General features: G+C 47.1%; 1 protein-coding gene and 1 pseudogene across 1 annotated transcript; both read left to right on the top strand.

The window, feature by feature from the left end:
• Window positions 1–5,682: 5,682 nt before the first annotated feature.
• LOC140349262 (hyaluronidase-5-like) lies at window positions 5,683–11,958 on the top strand. The gene is made up of 4 exons (XM_072435538.1): window positions 5,683–6,511; window positions 7,879–7,937; window positions 8,120–8,209; window positions 11,521–11,958. Exons 1-4 carry the CDS (start codon window positions 5,683–5,685, stop codon window positions 11,944–11,946), a joined length of 1,404 nt encoding a protein of 467 aa, XP_072291639.1. The 3' UTR covers window positions 11,947–11,958.
• A 405-nt stretch (window positions 11,959–12,363) lies between these two features.
• On the top strand, window positions 12,364–21,926 carry LOC140349260 (hyaluronidase-4-like; annotated as a pseudogene).

The following is a 21,926-nucleotide window of genomic DNA, read 5'->3' as shown; positions in this document are numbered from 1 at the left end:
GCGCAAGGCTCTGCACCTGCGGGAATAAAATGTCGAGCAAAGACACACACCAGGTCTGCTCGACGTGCCTCGGGCTAAAACATGCCCGCTTTGCACTTGACAATCCCGGCTCCTGCCCTCACTGCTCCCGGTACACGGTAAAAAAGTCTCCGCCGCAGACTAGCACGCCAAGCTAGCCTGTCGGAGAAGGACCCGGTCATGACTGAACCCGCTACCGCAGCACACCAGCTCGGAGCCGCGGTTCAGTCTGACTTGGCACCGCTGGACCGGAGCCGGAGCTCTGCGTTGGAACTTTATACCCCGCGCGAAGACGAGCCACTTCTCCTCCACCACGAGGAGGATGACGGCTCCTTTGGGGACGGGTGTTTGGTCTCAGAAGACGATGAGGACTCTTCCTCCTTCGTTCCCTCTGCCCAAGGCTCTCCGCTCACGGCCCAGGTCAGAGAGGATAGAGGGGCTGCACAGCCGCCGCTAAGTTCAGATCTCCATGACGTGTGTAAACGCGCCGCGGAGAGACTGGATATCTCCTGGCCGCCTGTCGCCGCCTCTCGTTACGAGGGGAAGAAATTACCCCAAGCAAAGCGAGCAGCGCGGCAACTTCTCCCGGTCTTCCCGGAGCTCCTCGAGGAGGTGTCAGTCTCCTGGAAGGACCAACCTTTCTCCAGCAAGAACCCCATATTGGGGGCTTCTTCCCTGGATTTTGCTGATATGGATAAGCTCGGCATGGCGCGCATGCCACGCACCGAGCCCATGGTGGCGGCCCATCTTCATCCGAAGCTCTCGGCCACGTCCACCAGAGCACCCGCCCACCCCTCCAAGGCTGACCGCTTTCAGTCCGCCATGACTGAAAGAGCCTACAAAGCAGCCGCTTTGGCCGTGAGGGCTCTTAATGTCACCTCTATGTTGACCTCTATGTTACCAAGCAGAGCTTTTCACGGACATGGCCCACGTCCCAGACCCACGCGTGTGGGAGGACGTTACCACAGTTACAGACATATGCCTGCGCATCCAGCGCTGTGCTGTGCAAGCTGTGGGTAAAAGTATGGCTATGTTGATGATACAGGAGAGGGCGGGGTGGTTAAACTTGACCAATCTGTCCGACAAGGAAAAGGAGATTTTTGGATTTTTGGAAAAGGAGACATTTTGGACATGCCGGTGGTTCCGGAGGGAATATTTGGCTCTGCACTTGCTTCTGTGCAGCTAAGGTGCGAGGCCAAGAAGCGAGAAGACGAAACGCTTCAGCTCTGTCTTCCGCGCAAGATGGCCGCTGCTCAGACGGGCCCGAGGTTTAATACACCTCGTTCGGGTCCCAGGCATGACTCTAACGTTCCCTTCCGCATCCCACGACGGCCAGCGCCACAGGCCCCTGCCACGGCACCGACTGGTCCCCAGGAGATCAGACGTGTGTGGCCAAAGAAAACTACGGGGCCCCCCAACACTAAGGCTGTGCCACCGCCTCAGAGCGGGTCGCACCAGCCGAGGAGGAGGAAGAAGGCGTCCTAGCAGTCTACACTACTGCTTTTGGACAAGGACGGCACCGTTCTGAGTTCGCCTGTCCCTGTTGTTACAAGTGTGCCACAGGTGGTTCCCCCTGTTTTGTGTCCCCCTCGGCCCAGCCTGGACCGGGCGCGCGTTCTGCGGCCCCCAGCCCGGAGGGAGAGAGATTCGGGGTTGAGGAGTTCCTTACTACACCCGAGTCTCATAAGCACACACACACATTTGTTGAAAATGAAAATAAAATGTTCACTGACCCAACCAGGCACAAGGCCGAGGGCGCAGTACATTTCAATGAAAAAATATATCAATGGCCCCCATTTTGCGAGGCACACGGCGGTCCCACCCCTGGTCAGCAGGGGGAGCCGCCATTTTCCCCTGGGGCCCCGGCACACTGTCCCGGCGCCATCAGGTCGCGCATGCGCAGTCCTTCCTGGTCGTGCCGGCAATCCTCCGCCACTAGAGGGCGGCAGAGCATTGCGAATGACGGCAACAACAGGAGCCACGCATTCTGTTTCTGAGACAGAGCAGCTGGAAAAAATGCACGAAATCAAAGTGGATTCTAAGAACGTTAGACCGAGGCTACAGGCTTCAGTTCGCCACTACGTCTCCCACGTTCAATGGCCTGATCCCTTGTCAAGCTCAAGGGAATTCTGCCGTGATCCTAGCAGAAGAGATTTCCTCTCTGCTGGACAAAAATGCGATACAGATGGTACCATCGGATCAGAAGCGAAGCGGCTTCTATTCCAGGTATTTTCTTGTCCCAAAAAAGGGGGGGAGCGGGCTCCGCCCTATTCTGGATCTAAGAGCATTGAATTCATATCTCAGAAGATACAAGTTCAGAATGCTTACGCACTCAGGTCTGATTCGCTTGATCCGTTCGGGCGACTGGTTTACGTCAATCGATCTGAAAGATGCATATTTTAATATCCCAATATATCCGCCTCACAGAAAATACCTAAGGTTTCTGTTCCAAGGCGTGGCATACGAGTATACGGTGCTCCCTTTCTCTGCTCTCTCTGAGCCCGAGAGTTTTTCGTAAAATGTACGGAGGCGGCTCTTGCTCGGCTCAGAGAGCAGGGCATCCGCCTGGCCACGTAACTGGACGACTGGCTCCTGCTGGCACCGTCACAGCAGGAGGCTGTCCCTTACACACAGATTGTACTCGCTCACCTGCAGGACTTAGGGTTTGTGGTAAATACAACCAAGAGTGTCTTACAGCCCAGTCAAAGCATCACTTTTCTGGGTCTGACCCTGGACTCTGTCAGTTACATGGCCCGCCTCTCCCTGGAGAGGGTGCGCACGTTCACAGACACTTTGAACCGTTTCACTCCGGGGAAACGGGTTCTATACTGTCTTTGCCTCAGACTCTTGGGTCTGATGGCATCGGTGATACTTGTGGTAAAGCTGGGCAAGCTTTACATACGGAGTTTCCAGCTCTGGGTGCGCGCACTCCAGCTGGATCCCGTACGTCACCGGAGGCGCACGGTAACGATTACTCACCGGTGTGCGCTTGCGTTACGTGTGTGGAAAAGGACGAGCCTTTTAACCGAGGGGGTGAGCCTGGGCACGGTAACAACCTGGAAGGTGGTCACCACAGATGCCTGCCTCTCAGGCTGGGGCGGGGTGTTCGAGGGCAGACCCGTGAACGGCGTTTGGAGCCCTCGCCTCCGTCACACGCATATAAACTACCTGGAGCTTATGGCGGTGTTTCTTTCACTGAAACGTTTTCTCCCGTTCCTCAGGGGGCACAATGTGCTGGTGAGGACGGACAACACGTCCACAGTGGCTCACATAAATCGGCAGGGGGGACTACGTTCCCATCGCCTGCTCGCACTCTCTCGCAAACTTCTGTTATGGAGCAGTGTGCATCTTCTCTCTTTGAGAGCAACACATGTACCTGGCGTACAGAATGTGGCCGCAGATCTACTCTCCCGGGGAAATCCCTTATATACGGAGAGTGGCGCCTGAACACCTGCGTAGTGAACCAGATTTGGATCAGGTTTGGTCACGCAGCAGTGGATCTGTATGCGTCAGCAGAGAACTCTCACTGTCCTCTGTTTTTCTCCCTGCACGATCACCGTGCGCCACTGGGGGTGGACGCGCTCTCCCACGAGTGGCCCCGAGTGCCGCTCTATGCTTTTCCTCCACTCGCGTTGATTCCCTCCACCCTTCACAGGGTGAGGGAACAACGCCCCGCACTGGCCATCCATGCCGTGGCTGGCGGAGGTGAAACAGCTGCTGCAGGGGTGCCCTTGGGCCCTTCCCCTGCGCAGGGACCTCCTGACACAAGCGAAAGGGCAAATATTTCATCCTCACCCCGAGCGGCTCGCGCTGAAGGCTTGGCCCCTGAGTGGTTAAATCTAACAGCGGCTGGCTTGCCTAAGAATGTGGTTAATACCATTCAGAGCGCCAGGGCTGCATCCACGAGGTCTCTCTATGACCATAAGTGGAGAGTTTTTGAGGAATGGTGCCTTAAGGCGGGAGTGATCCCTTTTGATTGTCCGCTGAATGTCATCCTGTCATTCTTGCAGGACCTTATTGATAAAAAAAGAGGGCGTTCTCCACTATCAAGGTTTATCTGGCTGCACTTTCCGCATGCCATGTTGGCTTTGAGGGAAAGACTGTGGGCCAGCATTCGCTGGTTTGTCGATTCATGAAGGGTGCCAGGAGATTGTTGCCTGTGTCCAAACCCATGTCACCATCATGGGATCTGGCGGTTGTGCTGCAAGCTCTCGCTGCTCATCCTTTTGAACCATTGGAGGACATTGACCTGAAGTTGTTGTCACTCAAAACCGTTTTACTCGTGGCCTTGGCCACGGCAAAACGTGTCAGTGATATTCACGCTCTGTCAGTGCATCCCGCTTGTATGCGGTTCAGTCCTGATTGTCTCAGGGTGACCTTGCGGCCTAATCCAGCCTTTGTCCCAAAAGTGGTTGGTACATTTACCCAGGTGGATGTGGATGCTTTTCAGCCCCCACCCCACACTACTGCTGAGCAGCAGCGATTGCATAAGTTATGTCCGGTCCGGGCTCTGAGCACCTACGTTGAAAGGACTAGATCATTTCGACAGGTGGATCAGTTTTACAGATTGGACGTCACGTCTCAGAGTTTGTCCCACGCTGTCCTTAGCGTCGGTTCACCTCAGGACTTGCCCTGATCTCAGGCTCCCTCAGGGGGCTTGGTTGGCGTTGGGTCGTTACGGTAAGCTTGTCTGGCAATATGGGAGTCTCAATATCCCATAGTGAGACATCGAACGAATGCTATGAAAGAGAACTTTAGTTTACTTTCGTAACCCCGGTTCTCTGAGTAGCATGAGTGAGATGTCTCACCAGACAGCCTTTCTTGCTGATGGGGGAAGCGAGAAGAGGTTTGCTTACTGAATGACGGGCAGCGTCATGTACATGGCATTTATAGGGGGTGCTGACGTCATGACGCTGCAAATGCCAATGTATTGGTATTGTGCTTCTGTGAATACGCGCGAGGGGGCGTATCCCATAGTGAGACATCTCACTCATGCTACTCAGAGAACCGGGGTTACGAAAGTAACCTAAAGTTTTGTCTATAGGAGTTTTTGTTTATAAGAGATCTTCTACTGAGAGTGTTTTTCAAACTTCCTATAAGTTATCTGTTCTTTTCCTCTGTATCTACCTCTGTATCTACCTGCGTTGCAACAATGAAATTTCCCCATGTGGGACAATAAAGGATTATCTTATCTTATCTTAAATTAAGGTTTTGTTATTTTTGTCATGTGATTTAAATGATTTTCCCTGTTTTGTGAAGCACTTTGAATTTCCTTGTGTACGAATTGTGCTCTACAAATAAACTTGCCTTGCCTATGCAAAATCAGACTTGTTCTGAGCATTTTATAGTCAAATTGGTTTAACTACAACTGCATATATTATCATGCCGGTCATGTTGCAACATGGTTGCTTTGCAGTTTATTTTTCCATGGGTAATGCCTATTGCTGTCAGCAGGGGGAGCTTTGACGTAAATCTGTTTAAATTATTGTAATATCTGAAGCATAAAATACAAATGCCATTGTGACAAAAAGCATTTTTAAGACCAAAATAAATTATGCTGTGCCTTTGTTATGTTGTATATGTCTTCTCATATCTAGATAAGCCGTCCTCATACAGATCAAACTCTTTCTGTTCTTCCTCTCTAGATCCAACTCCTTTTTCACCATGAAGCATCTCAAATATTTCACCTCAATCTCTACAATTTTCTTCTTACTGAATTGCATTCTGGCTTTGCCCAGAACTGACCCTCCCACAGACCCAGGTCACCCTTTCCTCTTCATGTGGAATGTCCCTTCTGAGCTGTGCGAGGTCCGATTCGGGGTGACTCTGGACTTATCCCACTTCCACCTCATCAGCAGCACTTTGAAAGCAGCCACCAACCAACCCATCTCCATATTCTACACTGATCGATATGGCATTTTCCCATACATCGACGAAGACACTGGCGAAATGTACGACGATGGCTTGCCCCAGCTGGTTGATTTGAAGGAGCACCGTGATCATGCAGAAGACGATATTGAATACTACATCCCTGTCGACAATCCGGGACTTGCCATTTTGGACTTTGAAGAGTGGAGGCCGCAATGGATTCGAAACTGGGGAAGCAAGAATATCTATAAAGAGATCTCTATCGCAAAGGTCAAGAATAAAACTGCTTCGTTAACCGACGATGAAGCAGAAGCTCGTGCCAAGATAGTCTTTGAACGTGCCGCGAAAAGATACTTTCTCCGATCGATAAACCTTGGGAAAAAGATGAGGCCCAAAAGACAATGGGGTTACTATCTGTATCCAGATTGTTATAACTACGATTTTAATCAAGACATGGTGGGTTATACAGGGGAATGTCCAGATATTGAGAAAGCGAGAAACGATAATCTCTTGTGGTTGTGGAACGCATCTACAGCCTTGTACCCGTCTATTTATCTGGAGGAGGTGCTGCAGGACTCGATGCAGGCGCGAATGTTTGTGAGGCACAGGATGAAGGAGAAGATTGGTATTTTTTCATTTTAAGATAAGATAAGCCTTTATTTGTCCCACAATGGGGAAATTCCAATGTTGCAACATAAAGTAAGTACAGAAGTATAAACACACTCTTGTAGAAAAGCTCTTATTAAAAACCTCTTATACTCTTAATAAAAAATGATAATAACAATAGTAAAACTCTTATTTACAGTTGTTATACGGACAGCGAATATTGCACCAAGATCATTGACAATATGTCAAAGTATTGTACATGATTATGACACTATTGCACATGAGTGACACATGTTCAGGGCTAACAGTGTTTGTTGTAAAGTCTGACAGCAGCAGGAAGGAAAGACCTATGAAACGTCTCCTTCACACAGCCTCACTGAAGCTGCTCTCCAGAGCGGACAGAGTGTCCTGCAGAGGGTGAGACTCATGGTCCAGCATAGATGTGAGTTTAGCCAGGACCCTTCTGTCCCCCACCTCCTGCACCGAGTCCAGAGCACAGCCCAGGACGGAGCTGGACTTCTTGATGACTTTGTCCAGCCTCCTCCTCTCCCTCTCTGTGATGCTGCTGCTCCAGCAGGCCACACCGTACAGGAGCTGATGCCACCACAGAGTCGTAGAAGGTCTTCAGGAGTGGCCCTGTCACTCCAAAAGACCTGAGTCTCCTCAGGAGGTAGAGCCGACTCTGGCTATTCCTGTACAGTGCATCTGTGTTATGAGTCCAGTCCAGTTTGTGGTTCAGATGAACACCAGGTACTTGTATGAGTCCACTCTCTCAATGTCCCGTCCCTGGATGTTCACTGGTGAGGGGGCAGTGGGGTGGTGTCTGCGGAAGTCCACCACCATCTCCTTGGTCTTCCCCGCGTTGATGAGGAGGTGGTTCCGCTGACCCAAGTCCACAAAGTCCTGCTCCAGTCCTCTGTACTCCGCATCATCGTCGTCCGTGATGAGTGCGATGATGGCAGAGTCGTCAGAGAACTTCTGCAGGACACAGCTGGCCGTGTTGTATCTGAGGTCTGTAGTGCAGAGCAGGGGTCCCCAACCTTTTTTGCACCACGGACCGGAATAATGTAGGTTTTATTTTCACGGACCGGTGTGCCAGTTTATGTCGCGGTCAGGTTAACTTGGGCTTAGGCTTCCATTCGATTCAGCTCGGAAGGCGAAATGTTCTCAAAAGACGTGTTTGTACATTATTAAATGTACTATACCAAAAGATCCAAATTGGAGTAACATAACCTACAGTTGCACGAGTCCTCACTGTTCTTCTGACTGGTGGAAGCTCATCAGATAAATATGGCAAAAACGAGTGCATAAAAATTACAACTCACCACAGGCTGAATCAGTGGGAGCCCTGCGCATGTTTCTGTGCAATGAGATTGTCCCATCTAGGACTGATGCGAGACAATGACCCCCGCAGTGTGTTTGAATCCTGTCTGCTCCGTAATTCTGTCTTGTTGCCGTCACGGCACTGGAAGTAGCGCTCAACAGGTGATCGCGTGTATATATATGTTTGGGCTTTTATTCAGTTCAGGGGTAGATAAACCTAATCTTTGTCTCTATCTCACTCTGCAAAAACCTTGAAACCTGCAAAGAATGGACAGTGTTCTATGTTTGACTTCACCTATTTCAGTTCGACCTGGTGAACACCATCGGAGAGGCGTCTGCTCTGGGTGCAGCTGGAGTCGTGTCCTGGGGAGACATGAACATCACTGACAATGAGGTAGTAAACACAGGTCAAAACAGTTTTTCAAGTGGCAGAGGACAAACTGTAGGGAAAACAGGGGTAAGTTGAGCCACTTTTGGCATTGATTTTTTTTTGTCAAAACAATACAAACTTTTTATATACCGGTACATTTTAGTTCACTAGCAAGGACCATGCCACAACAATGGAATACGAAATAATGTTTTATTGATCATAGTGATGAAGGATCGATGATGGATAGATGATGGATCTATGATGAATCGATGATGGATCACTGATAGTTGGCTGGGTAGAGACTCAGGATGGGGGCTCTGTCTCAGGTAATCAGCCCAGCCAATTCAGAACCCCCCTCCATAGATGGTGATGTGTTAAGATGAATGTGTTAAGGTGTCGAGAGAGCAGAGACAACAAGAGATGCTGGGATTGTCCTGTATATATATAGGCCTTCAGGGTAATTAGAGGCGTGGCTAAAGAGTGGAGGTGTGGTTGCTGCAGAAGAGGTTGAGGCGTGGTCCTGCTCCCGAACCCAAGTTAACGAATAACGTCGTCAACTACACTTCACTACCAAGGACCACACCACAACAATGGAATACGAAATAATGTTTATTGATAATAGTAATGAAAGATCGATGATGGATCGATGATGGAGCGATGATGGAGCGGTGATGGAGCGATGATGGAGTGATGATGGAGTGATGATAGGTGGCTGGGTAGAGACTCATGATGGGGGCTCTGTCTCGAGTAATCAGCTCAGCTGATTCAGAACCCTCAAAGATCATTTAAAATGAAGGAAGATCTGGATCTCGACGTAAGCCTGGCTGAAAATAATGTTACTGTGGCACGAGGGAAGGGGAAGCTGGATAGTCAAAGACACTTTGAAGAGTAGCTGGATGGAATCTAAAGCAGTCTGTTGATTACTGAGATGAGGATTAATACTGGTGCATGTCGAAGTTCGGTGTAGAGCGTCGGATTTGGGATGGTGAATTGAGAGTAGGAGTTACGATTATGGTGTCTTGAGTATCGACGATGCGGGTGATTGATAGGGGAATAGACTGAGAGTCTAGAGTATTATGAGGTGCGCTATAGTAGAATATCCCTTATTGATCTACTAGAGAGGTGTTGAATAAGTGCCTTCTGACTGATCGAACCCCCAAAGAATGTCCGGAACGATAGTGGGGTATATTCTGTGGGATGATCTCAATGCCTGGTAGAGGAAACTAGCACTTGAGGACTGTCTAGTGCGTGGAATGGGTTGGAAGGGGCTGGAGAGCTCTGAGCGGTCTTCGATGCATCAATTGATGCATGATGGATTGAGGTGTACGCTGAGAGATGTTTCTTCTGAGAAAGAAGGAGGGAGTGTGAGATGAATGAGCATCCCGGTGCCCAGTGACTGCTCCGGAGAGAGACGGCGTCCTGGTGCCTGGCAACAGTCTTGGGGAGAGACGGCGTCCCGGTGCCAGCTGAGACCCTGGTGAGGAAGCAGAAAAAACTTGAGTAGGATGTGGGATGAATGGGGAAGGGGTTGAATGATTGGATGTGCCCGGTTCTGGGAAATGAATGCGTGGATTGGTGCGACCATGAGGCCGTTGCCGTGTATCGGGGCTAGCCCTTTTATATTATACATATATATATATATATATATATATATATATATATATATATATATATATATATATATATATATATATATGTATATATATATATATATATATATATATATATATATATGTATATAAATGTTCTATGGGAATTTTATATTGACGAACAGAAACAAATATGTATTATTTTGGTACTATGCACCCCTGTTTAAATCTTTACCTTACCCCATAGTGACTTTTATGACAAATAAAATATGTTATAGCTTGCAACACGGCAACATCATTTTGCTGTAAATAAAATAAGGGTAAAAACTGTTTTCCTCACAATTTTTTTTAATTTCCTTTCCAATTTACCTAAACTCTTTTGGGTATGAGTTTAGGACGTATATTTTCAATTTATAATAGCAACTCTGTTTTCAAGCTGTTTTAAGTGCAGAAGATAAATTAATGATGTGTAGTACTAAAAGTGATCAGTGAAAGGCGGATTTTTCAAAAAAAGACTTTAACCATTAAACGCTCCAGAGATCAGCAGAGTTGAATGTTTCTGCTGCTGATGAGGTAGAGTAGGAGTGGGCGACATGCCAACATGTATTTCACAATTTTCTTGGAGCAGGATCAAGATTTTGATTTTATCGCAATTCATGTGCACTTACTGTATTCTATTCTATATTATATATAAGGTAAACATAGTTTGATCAATCTTCAGAAATTGGCTATATTAACCCTGTCACTCACTGAGCATGACAGATACTTAACCAATAGTTTGTTTTTAAGCATTAGGCTGCATTAAACAGGACATTAGTGACTCACAAAATGACAATTTCACCAGAAAAGGAGGTTGTCACAGGGACCAGGTCAAAATTAAAATGTTTTCTCCATATTGTCCAGCCCTTAAGGTAAAGGGACTGAGAACTGTCTTCAATCTGAAAACAAAAAAATAAGAAGAAACATTTTATGTTGAAAATGTAGGGCTGTTGACTAAAGCAATTCTTGGTCAACTAAAAACTTGCTTTGTGCATCGATTAAATGCTCTCAAAATGTCTATCCCTCTATCTCTATGTCCAGATCCCGTATCTGACCTCAATTGCCTTGCCACAAGTTCACAGGAATTCATACAATTACAAATATTAAATACAGCTAAAACATGGTGTATTCCTCTGAAAACTGAAAAAAAAAAAATTAGAATCCAGATAAATAGATATTTTTGGACTCATTTGCGGGACCGATTTTTATCATTTTCCCCAAACAATGTAATTCAAGGGCTGTCCCGTTTCGTGCAGTCTTAAAAAAAAGCTTTATGCATAATCTTCAGGCAGCACGCTGGTCAAAACAAAATGTTGTTTTGCGCTGGAAAATTTAGGCTGATCCGCGATATGCTAAAAGTGCAAATATTAGCTTGATGTATTTCCAACCGATATAGACCGTTAGATCTTTATTCCATATACAAATCAAATCAAATCAATTTATTTTTGTAAGGCCCAAAATCACAACAACAGTTGCCTCTGAGGGCCACAGGGCCACATACATCCTTACAATCTTAAGAATTAGTTGACAAAATAAAAATGTGTGACTCCATCGCCCGAAAACGTCAGGCTACAGTCCAAATAAAATGATCTATAAATATATTGTCTCTCCAACCTCCACCAATCACTCACTCGAAACATTCATAAAGTGGACAAAAGCATGCACTTCTCCAGGTGTGTGACATCTCCCCTCTGTCGCTCACCGCAGGACTCTTGTTTCGACGCACGGCGCCACTTGGAGCAAGTGATGAACAACTACATCCTGAACGTCTCCACGGCGACGCAGCTGTGCAGTGAGGCCCTGTGGCAGAGACGGGGCCGCTGTGTGAGGAAGCAGTGGGACAGCGACGTGTTCCTGCACCTGGACCACAGGAGGTACCGCATAGAGAGGCTGTGGAGAGGGGGCCCCCTGGTGGTGAGAGGAGGACTGTCCCAGGACGACGTGGACTACTATGACACGTGGTTTGACTGTATGTGTTACACTGAGCAGCCCTGCAGAGCTCCGCTAATGTTGAATACCATAAATGAGGATTCTGTTACAAAGGGAAACTCAGCAGGAGCACAGAGGATGAGTGTGTATGTTCTTCTGATGGTGGGTCTGATGTGGAACTCAGTGTCAACATTATGTGTCTAGAGCTCCTGCAAACACGGACGCTATAACAGGAGGGAGGAAACGGCAGTAATGGCAACCAGCTTGAAAATTAGCGTTAGTTATTTGCATCGGCGGCTGGTCCATTAAGGGCGCCCTAGCGCCCTTAATGGACCCCCTATCAATCAGCCAATCAGTACGTCAATTTTGTCTAAAAACAATATAATCTGTTCGGAATTATCTTATATTCTTATTAGTTTAAATACGTAAAATAATCATATATATCCATATATATATATATATATATATATATATATATATATATATATATATATATATATATATATATATATATATATATATGATACTTTGTCTGCAGCCTGCATCACTTTTTTACGTTTCCGTGAGCCCCATAGAAAAGCAATGGGGATTTTTACGTCACTATGGGAAATGCCATCGAAAATGGGCGCTTTCTCCAGCTTTCTGCGCGGGCCATATGCGGAAGTGCCACACGCCGTGTTTTCAATGTTTACGTCTTACGACATGTAGTTCAGGGTAAGGGATCATCTCAAAATAGGTTTTTGTTTTTGTTGCTTTGAAGCTTCAATACATCGTTAATTAACAGGAATTGTTTTGAAATGCTAAAAATCTCTCTCAGCAACGAGTATTAGGCCAACATCCATGACATCAGACACTCATGACTTTGTTTGTTGTGAAATGTAACGCGAATAGCCATTTACAGCAGCCAATCAGAACGTTGTTTAAATCACTTCCTGGTTGAGCGAGTTGAGTCTGCATGGTGCTGGCGTAATGGTTGGATGGGATGTGCCGTAGGGCCCCCAGGGCCAGTGGACCATGTGGATTGAGTAAACAAACATGCCGCGACAGGTGACATTATTTGGAGAGTTCATAGCTTCTACTGATAAACATACCAAAGGATGTTCAGGGACTTGAGGTGAGCAAGGTCTATCAAACTACCATCGTTTTATCAACGCGTACGTCGTACTGAAGCAAAGTGTAATTTCCCCATCATAAGCGACAAGACATATTCACAGATGCACAGAATACTTTATACTGTATGAATCAGATGCCATATTATGTCAAATGTATTTTCTCACAAATGGTATCTGCCTCTAAGTCATTGTATTATCATTACCAAAAGTGGAAATAAAGTGTGTTTACTTAATTCATTCAGTTGATAAATGATAAAGTTTATAAATGTGGATTTAAAATATGTATCCATGTTAAATATTCAATTTTGGACATTTAAAAAAAGCAAAAACACGGTCATGTCAAATAGCCCCCCCTATATTTTGCACCACTAGCCGCCACTGGTTATTTGTTATTAAAGGTCCCATAACATGCAAAATCGACTTTTCAGAGCTTTTAACCTTCTTACATTGCTATTTGTGCTTCATATATGTACCCAGAGTGTTTTTTTGATTGATTCCCGCAGTGTTTAGCTATAGTACAGACTATCTCCTTTCCTCGAATCTCCAAACTGACGGGCGGTGGGGCAAGACCGCGTCATTATTGACGGTATTGAACATTATTATGACAGTATTGCACACGAGGGCTGATGCCTCCACAGAGGCATAGAAGGTCTTCAGGAGTGGCCCTGTCACTCCAAAAGACCTGAGTCTCCTCAGGAGGTAGAGCCGACTCTGGCTCTTCCTGTACAGTGCGTCTGTGTTGTGAGTCCAGTCCAGTTTGTGGTTCAGATGAACACCCAGGTACTTGTATGAGTCCACTCTCTCAATGTCCCGTCCCTGGATGTTCACTGGTGAGGGGGCAGTGGAGTGGTGTCTGCGGAAGTCCACCACCATCTCCTTGGTATATATAATATTTCAATTTTATTATTTTATGAGTATCATCTTGAGATTTCAATTCTTCACTTTTTATAGCTATTTCAATTATATTATTTTTCCATATTTCTTGTACACATCCAATACGATACATCTATTTATCTGTTTATGACCACTTTGCTCTCCTTCACTTTGGCCCTTTCCTTACCCCAAACCGAGCCCCCAGTGTTCCAGAATCTACCTTTTATCTCCATATGGAAAGCCCCAACTGACCATTGTTTCCTGGAAAATCATTATTTCAGTTCTCTCACCTCTCCCAAGAGCCCGGGACAATTTCTCACACTCTTCTACGAAAGCAAGCTCGGCTTCTACCCCAAATTTTAAACTATCCGGCGAAAACAACTCTTTGGTAGTTTGCCCAAAAATGGCAACCTCACGGCTAATTTGGCTAGGGCCGCCATTGATATTGACAAGCACATTTCCCTGGACTCCTCACCAGGGCTGGCTGTGATCGACTGGGCGTGCGTGGCGCCTGTTAGGTTTGAGCACCTTTTTCCCTTATTGATTGTATTCATATTTTTCCTGTTCTTTTTGTTAAATTAGTCTTTTTATATATCCTGGTTTTGATAGGTATTGTTTCATGATCTTGCCGTTTTGTGCACCCTGGAGCCTTTAAATGGAGCGCCCGGATGTGCTGCTCTCTCTCTCGTAAGTCATCACTCTTGTGTGCAGGTAGAGTAGGTTTTCGGCTGCAAGTTATTTGTGTTTGGGTTTTGGTTGTGCGTTTGCCTTTGTTTTTTTGGTAGAGTGCAGGATTCTGGGTCAAGATGGAGTTTGACCTGGATGAGTTTGTTAATACGCCCACTTTGGACACTTTTCACAGTTGTCACAAAGCAAGCTAAAAAGGCTGTGATAAAAGAAGAGTTGTTGTCAGCATTGGTTGAGTGTGGAGTTTTTTCGTGCCTAAAGGCCCACGTTTGTCCTCGTCTGGGGCGCCAGATGAGGCGGTTCGTTTAAAGGAGCTGGAACTTGCATTTTGCCAGCACGTTGGAGCAGAAGAAATTGTAAACGCAAACAAAAATTAAACTTGTTGAGTTGGAGCTTGGGATTCGTTCTCATGAGCCCAGAGCTAAGGAGTTTGATGTAAGTAAAAATATTCGTTTAGTTCCTAAATTTAATGAGAGATGTTGACAAATATTTAATTTTTTTTGAAAGAGTGGCTGACACACTGAAATGACCAAAAGAAATGTGGACCTTATTGCTATGTTGCACATTAAGTGGCAAAGGCCTAAGCACCGCTCTCCGCTGAGGATAGTGTAACACGCGTTCTTGTGCGGGTGTTCGTTTGTCGTGGGTGTAAAATAATTGCTCCTCAGGAAAGGCTTTTTATTTATCGCCTCCGAACTTTCATTCAACACGTTAATATCATTGCCCGAACTCTCTTCACCTTTACTTTCGTGACCACCCGTTAGCAATATTCTTCCGCCCCACAAATAGTTCCATCCAAAATCGAATAAAAATATAAATTGTCTTACAATAGTCTGGATTTTAATAAAGTTTAATCTGCTATTCTTCATGCTTATGAACTTGTCCCAGAAGCTTATTGACAAAGGTTTCGTAGATTGCGGAAAAACAACAATAAAACTTATGTTAATTTTGTGCGATAAAAGGAGATCTTGTTTGACAGGTGGTGTTCCTCCCACAATGTGACACAAATGTTATTGATGAAGCTAAAACACAGTTTGAAAGTGTCGGGGAAAGATTCATGAAGGAGACCAAAAAACATGGCAGGCAGAAGCGTCCCAGTGATAAATGAGGATTCTGTCTTTTTCCTGATTGCTTTTCACTAGCAAGGACCACGCCACAACAATGAAATACGAAAGAATGTTTATTGATAAGTCATGATGGGTCGATGAGAGATCGATGAGAGATCGATATGAGAGGGATCGATATGAGAGAGATCGATATGAGAGAGATCGATATGAGAGAGATCGATATGAGGGAGCTCGATGAGAGAGCTCGATGAGAGGGATTGATGAGATGAGAGAGAGATCGATGAGATGAGAGAGAGATCGATGAGATGAGAGGGAGATCGATGAGATGAGAGGGAGATCGATGAGATGAGAGGGAGATCGATGAGATGAGAGAGAGATTGATGAGATGAGAGAGAGATCGATGAGATGAGAGAGAGATCGATGAGATGAGAGAGAGATCGATGAGATGAGAGAGAGATCGATGAGATGAGAGAGAGATCGATGAGATGAGAGGGAGATCGATGAGATGAGAAAGAGATCAATGAGATGGCTGGGTCGAGACTCAGGATGGGGGCTCTGTCTCGGGTAATCAGCCCAGCCGATTCAGAACCCCCCCTCCATGGATGGTTATGTGTTAAGGTGACGATGATAGAGACATGGGGTGGGAGGGTGGGGTCGAGAGAGCAGAGACAACAAGAGATGCTGGGATTGGCCTTTGCATAAATAGGACTTCTGGGTAATAAGAGGCGTGGTTAAAGAGTGGAGGTGTGGTTGCTGGTGAGGTAAGAGGTTGAGGCGTGGTCCTGCTCCCGAATCTAAGTTAGCGATTACATCTCCAACTACACTTCACTAGCAAGGACCACGCCACAACAATGAAATACGAAAGATTGTTTATTGATAAGTCATGATGGGTCGATGAGAGATCGATATGAGAGAGATCGATATGAGAGAGATCGATATGAGAGAGATCGATATGAGGGAGGTCGATGAGGGGGATCGATATGAGGGAGCTTGATGAGAGAGCTCGATGAGAGAGGTCGATGAGATGAGAGAGAGATCGATGAGATGAGAGGGAGATCGATGAGATGAGAGAGAGATCAATGAGATGGCTGGGCTCAGGATGGGGGCTCTGTCTCGGGTAATCAGCCCAGCCGATTCAGAACCCCCAAAATGATTTAAATGAAGGAAGTTGATCTGGATCTTGACGTAAGCCTGGCTGAAAATAATGTTACGAGTGGCACGGGGGAAGAGGAGCTGGATAGCCAAGCACTCTTGAAGAGTAGCTGGATGAAATCGAAAGCAGTCCGTCCGTTACTGAGACGAGGGTTAATTCTGGTACATTTGAATAGTGTTTTAGCGTTTGTGGTCGTCGACGGAAGCAGATGGAGAATAAGATGCAGGAGTGATAGGATTGAACGGACAGTCGATAGAACTGGATTTATGGTGGAGTCTCCTTGCTCCGGAGTGGAGAGCGAAATGTTTGCATGGATTTAGGAGTTGACGAGCTGCGGGTAGCAAAGAAGTCAATATGAGCGATGAATGAGGGAACTTAATTGAGATGAATGAGATTGAGAATGAGAGGAATGAAAAATATGAGGGTAGTAGTATTGAGGAGTAGGAATTGAAGCGATCGTAGAGCGTCGGATTTGGGACGGTGAATCGAGAGTAGGAGTTGGTCAATTACGGTGACTTGAGTATGAGCAATGCAGGAGATGGATTGATAGAGGGGAATAGACTGAGTATTATGAGTTGCGCATAGTAAGATATCCCTTATTGATCTACTAGAGAGGTGTAGAATAAGCCTTCCGACTGATCAAACCCCCAAAATGTCCAGAACGATTTTGGGGTATAATTCTGGCATTATGTGAATGCCTGGTAGAGGAGACTAAGCGCCTGAGGACCGTGTAGTACGCACGGCAGCTGGAATGGGTTGGAAGGGGCCGGAGCGCTCCAAGCGGTCTCCAATGCACCAACCGATGCGCGGTGGATAAGGTGCACGTTGAGAGATGTTTCTTCTGAAAAGAAGGAGGGAATGTGAGATGGATGAGCATCCCGGTGCCCGGTGACTGTTCCGGAGAGAGACTGCTTGGTGTGGGGGGGGGCTCTGAGCGAGCGTGTGGCTGCGGGCGGGGCTCTGAGCGAGCGTGTGGCTGCGGGCAGGACTCTGAGGATGCGGAAAAGCTTGAGTGGGATGTGGGATGAATGGGGAAGGGGTCGAATGGTTTGGATGAATGGGGAAGGGGAGGGGGGGAATAGAGCGGGATGAGTGATGAAGGGAGGGATGAATGGCTGCTCTGGGGCGAGCGTGGCTGCTCTGGGGCGAGCGAAGATGCTCTGGGGCGAGCGTGGATGCTCTGGGGAGAGCGTGGATGCTCTGGGGCGAGCGTGGATGCTCTGGATGCTCTGGGTGAGCGTGGATGCTCTGGGGCGAGCGTGTATGCTCTGGATGCTCTGGGCGAGCGTGGATGCTCTGGATGCTCTGGGGCGAGCGTGGATGCTCTGGGGCGAGCGTGGATGCTCTGGATGCTCTGGGTGAGCGTGGATGCTCTGGGGCGAGCGTGTATGCTCTGGATGCTCTGGGCGAGCGTGGATGCTCTGGATGCTCTGGGGCGAGCGTGGATGCTCTGGGGCGAGCGTGGATGCTCTGGATGCTCTGGGGCGAGCGTGGATGCTCTGGGGCGAGCGTGGATGCTCTGGGGCGAGCGTGCTGCCAGCGGGTTCTGAGTGGGCTGTAGTTGTAACTGAGCTTTAAGTTGTGACATGTGGGTTGGCTGAGGGCTGTAGCTGAGAGTAGTAGCTCGGAGCTGTAACTGAGCTGTAGCTGTAAGTTGAGCTGTTGAGCTATTGAGCTGTAGCTGTAAGTTGAGCTGTTGAGCTATTGAGCTGTAGCTGTAAGTTGAGCTATTGAGCTGTAGCTGTAAGTTGAGCTATTGAGCTATTGAGCTGTAGCTGTAAGTTGAGCTATTGAGCTGTAGCTGTAAGTTGAGCTGTTGAGCTATTGAGCTGTAGCTGTAAGTTGAGCTATTGAGCTGTAGCTGTAAGTTGAGCTGTTGAGCTATTGAGCCGTAGCTGTAAGTTGAGCTATTGAGCTGTAGCTGTAAGTTGAGCTATTGAGCTGTGAGCTGTAGCTGTAAGTTGAGCTATTGAGCTGTGAGCTGTAGCTGTAAGTTGAGCTATTGAGCTGTAGCTGTAAGTTGAGCTATTGAGCTGTGAGCTGAGCTATTGAGCTGTGAGCTGAGCTATTGAGCTGTGAGCTGAGCTATGGAGCTGTGAGCTGAGCTATGGAGCTGTGAGTTGAGCTATTGAGCTGTGAGTTGAGCTATTGAGCTGTGAGTTGAGCTATTGAGCTGTGAGTTGAGCTATTGAGCTGTGAGCTGTAGCTGTGAATTGAGCTATTGAGCTGTGAGCTGTGCGTTGAGCTGAGAGATGAGAGTTGCGTTGAGCTGTGCGTTGAGGCTGCGCGTTGAGGCTGCGCGTTGAGGCTGCGCGTTGAGCTGCAAGGCGAACATGGTAAGATGCGGTAGCATGAAAAGCCAGAGCTGGGGAATTTTTTTTAATTTATTTTTTTACTTAAGGTAATATGCGAATGAGAAGATGAGAACCTGCCGCAATGCTAGAAACAGAATCTTTGAAGATACCTTTGGCTAACATGTGGCGGCGAAGCCAGACAGCTCAATGTGACATGAAAGTAATTTAGTGGAAGCATGAATTGTGAGCCTACGAGGTGTGAAGGTTGCATTAGAAAAGAAAAGGAAGCTTGAGAGTTCGCGTGAGAAGAGTAGGACCGATGAACAGCATGAACAGAGGGCGAAAGAAAGATTAGCTTAAACCAGAATGATAGTGGGTGGTAAAGAGCCAGCGCAGAGAAGATGGTGCGTTGATGGTACGTGCAGTAGAGTGTAGGTACAGAGGAGGGATAGAGGAAAGCATGTTGAGGGAGTCGAGTGCAGCTGCAGCAAAGGTGATGAGAATTGATGAGAAAGTTTGAGAAAAGAGGGAGCGTTTGAACTCAACATTGTTAAGACAAGCTGGGACATTGCTGAGTCCCTATGAACGTTGTTTAATCTGGCTTTAAATTGAGTTGTACAACCTGGCTCCCGCCACCAGGGGGAGCTGAGAGGTCGCGCTGTGGCCCGTGGAGCAATGGTGACGCCATCAACTGCGCGCCTCCAGACAGACGTGGAACCAGGAAGTGAGGCTGACGAAAACATGGATATTTATTGACGTAGCGTCTGAAAGAAATGTCCACCGGCTTCGGCCCGGTGCGGTACGGTCTCTGATGTCCACCTGAGTGGAGACGCGCGCCTGGGCGCAGCACACGGAGCGATGCACGGAGCGCGCCGGCCGGCGCGGGAGCCGTGCCCAGCTCCGGAAGCTCGGATAGCGCCCGGTTAAAATGAGGGGCAGAGAGCGAGAAGGAGCGCGTGGGTCCAGGCCGTTGCTGTGGAGTGGAGGTCGGTGTTCTATGTGGACGCCCGGAGGTGACATGGAGTGTCCCGGAGGTGGGGTCCGTGAGAGACTCAGGTGCGGAGGAGCTGATGGTGTTTGGAGCTGTGGAATCGCGCTGGGTGAGTCCTGGGGGGAACTGACCGACTGAATGCTTCAGACTGAATTGCTCAGATTGGGAACGGATCAGAATCTGAGAAAATGGCTCATGGTTGGTTTGAATGAACGCGCTGTACTGAGTGTCTCTCTGTCGAGAGAGCAGAGACGACAAGAGATGCTGGGATTGGCCTTTGCATATATAGGACTTCTGGGTAATAAGAGGCGTGGTTAAAGAGTGGAGGTGTGGTTGCTGGGGAGGTTAGAGGTTGAGGCGTGGTCCTGCTCCCGAATATAAGTTAGCGATTACATCTCCAACTACACTAACTATGATTGGAATAAGACTGACTATACAAGAAAATGCTCCAAGAAAACGCAAGAGCAGAATAACAATGTGTTATGGCTTTGGGGGACAAGCACTGACCCGTTTCCGTCCATTTACCTATTTAAAACTGGATGTACCCCGCCTAAGGCCCGAAGTCACTGGGATAGGCTCCAGTCACCCGCGACCCCGAAAGGGAACAAGCGGTAGAAAATGGATGGATGGATGGAATTTGACTCGTGCGGCATTGTTTGCCTTAAATCGTGTCCAGGAGGCGCTGAGGGAAGCTGCTTTGCCCAGTCAGACCCACACTGCCCCGCCCAGTCAGACCCACACTGCCCCGGTGTACGTCTGAACACGACCGCTCTACAGAGACCAGAACGTGGTGTTCCTGAGGCAGGCGAGAAGGTGGAACTGATAGTTAAACTTTTGCACAATTCAGTGTTTTCTTTGTTATAAGACCTGCCCCGTTAGCGCTCTCATCATAAGCGAGGTTGCCAGATAGGGAATGGAGAGGTCAAGGAAGCAAAAAAACAGATAAACAGAATAGAGACTTTTCAAGTTGGAAGATTGCATTTTGTACCTGTTGCCATCTCTTACCTGCATGCCCTGTTCACTGTGTGGTGGGTTTCCATTTTTTTTTAATTTTTTTTAATGAAATGTGATTTTAAAATGCGAGACAACAAACTCTTTAATTATTTATTTTTTTTGTCATTTTGCCTGCTCAAGATTCAAACGCTCACTTGAAAACAACAGCATTGTCCAATCTGCACCTAAAGATGTTTTATTAAATTCATTTAAACACCTTATTGAGTTATATGGGATATCGTGGGCTGTACTCAGGAAAGGAGCTCCTCAGCGCCTAAGTTAATGCTAAGACCATTTGTAAACAGCATTTGTAACTTCAAATGCTGTTTTCTCCCACAGAGACATGAATTCAGCCCTTAAAGCAGCACCTACACTCACCAAACTTTACAGTCTTGTACTTAAAGGAATTATGGAGGATTTTTTGGCGCCACATCTGAATCTCATTTCCTCATGGCGTGGACAGCCGATAAGTCCTCCCACATATCAATCATCCCTTTTGTCCTACATCACACCTGCAGCCTCGTTCTGCGTGGTTGAGATGCCGGTGTGTGTTTAGCGAGATCCTTCAGTGTACTGGCTGAAGGACGGCAAAGGAAGACTGTGTTCGAGCTGGCTCAAAAGAGACGGAAATAGTTGGGCTAAAAAACAAACGTACGTGTAGCAGCGAGGCTGTTGAGTGCTTCCGCATAGGGGTGAGTCACTTGAGTCCTTTTTACAGCAGATTTTCCAGATAAGATCTAGTTTACTCAATTACAAAATAAAATATCCAAAATCCCTTCTGTACTTTTTGTATCTAATATGTCAACAAAATTAAGAAAAACATTTAAACCTGAATCTGTTCATTATTCAGATTTGTCTGTGCAATTTGGGGAAGCTGAACACAGCTGAACCTGTCAGTGCGACTCTGCTCGGAGCTGTGTCCTCAAACTGCAGCCTCCTAACACCATCCAGGAGATCTGGATTCAACATGCAGGAGGCGAAACAGCGTCCTCTGCTGGCTCACTGAGAAAGTAG

This window comes from Eucyclogobius newberryi, unplaced genomic scaffold (genome assembly GCF_026437365.1).
Source record: "Eucyclogobius newberryi isolate DKJ021-1_F unplaced genomic scaffold, fEucNew1.0.hap1 SCAF_7, whole genome shotgun sequence".
Taxonomy (NCBI): Eukaryota; Metazoa; Chordata; class Actinopteri; order Gobiiformes; family Gobiidae; genus Eucyclogobius; species Eucyclogobius newberryi.
The sequence above is the reverse complement of the archived record's forward strand: the minus strand, read 5'-3'. Positions and strand labels throughout refer to the sequence as shown.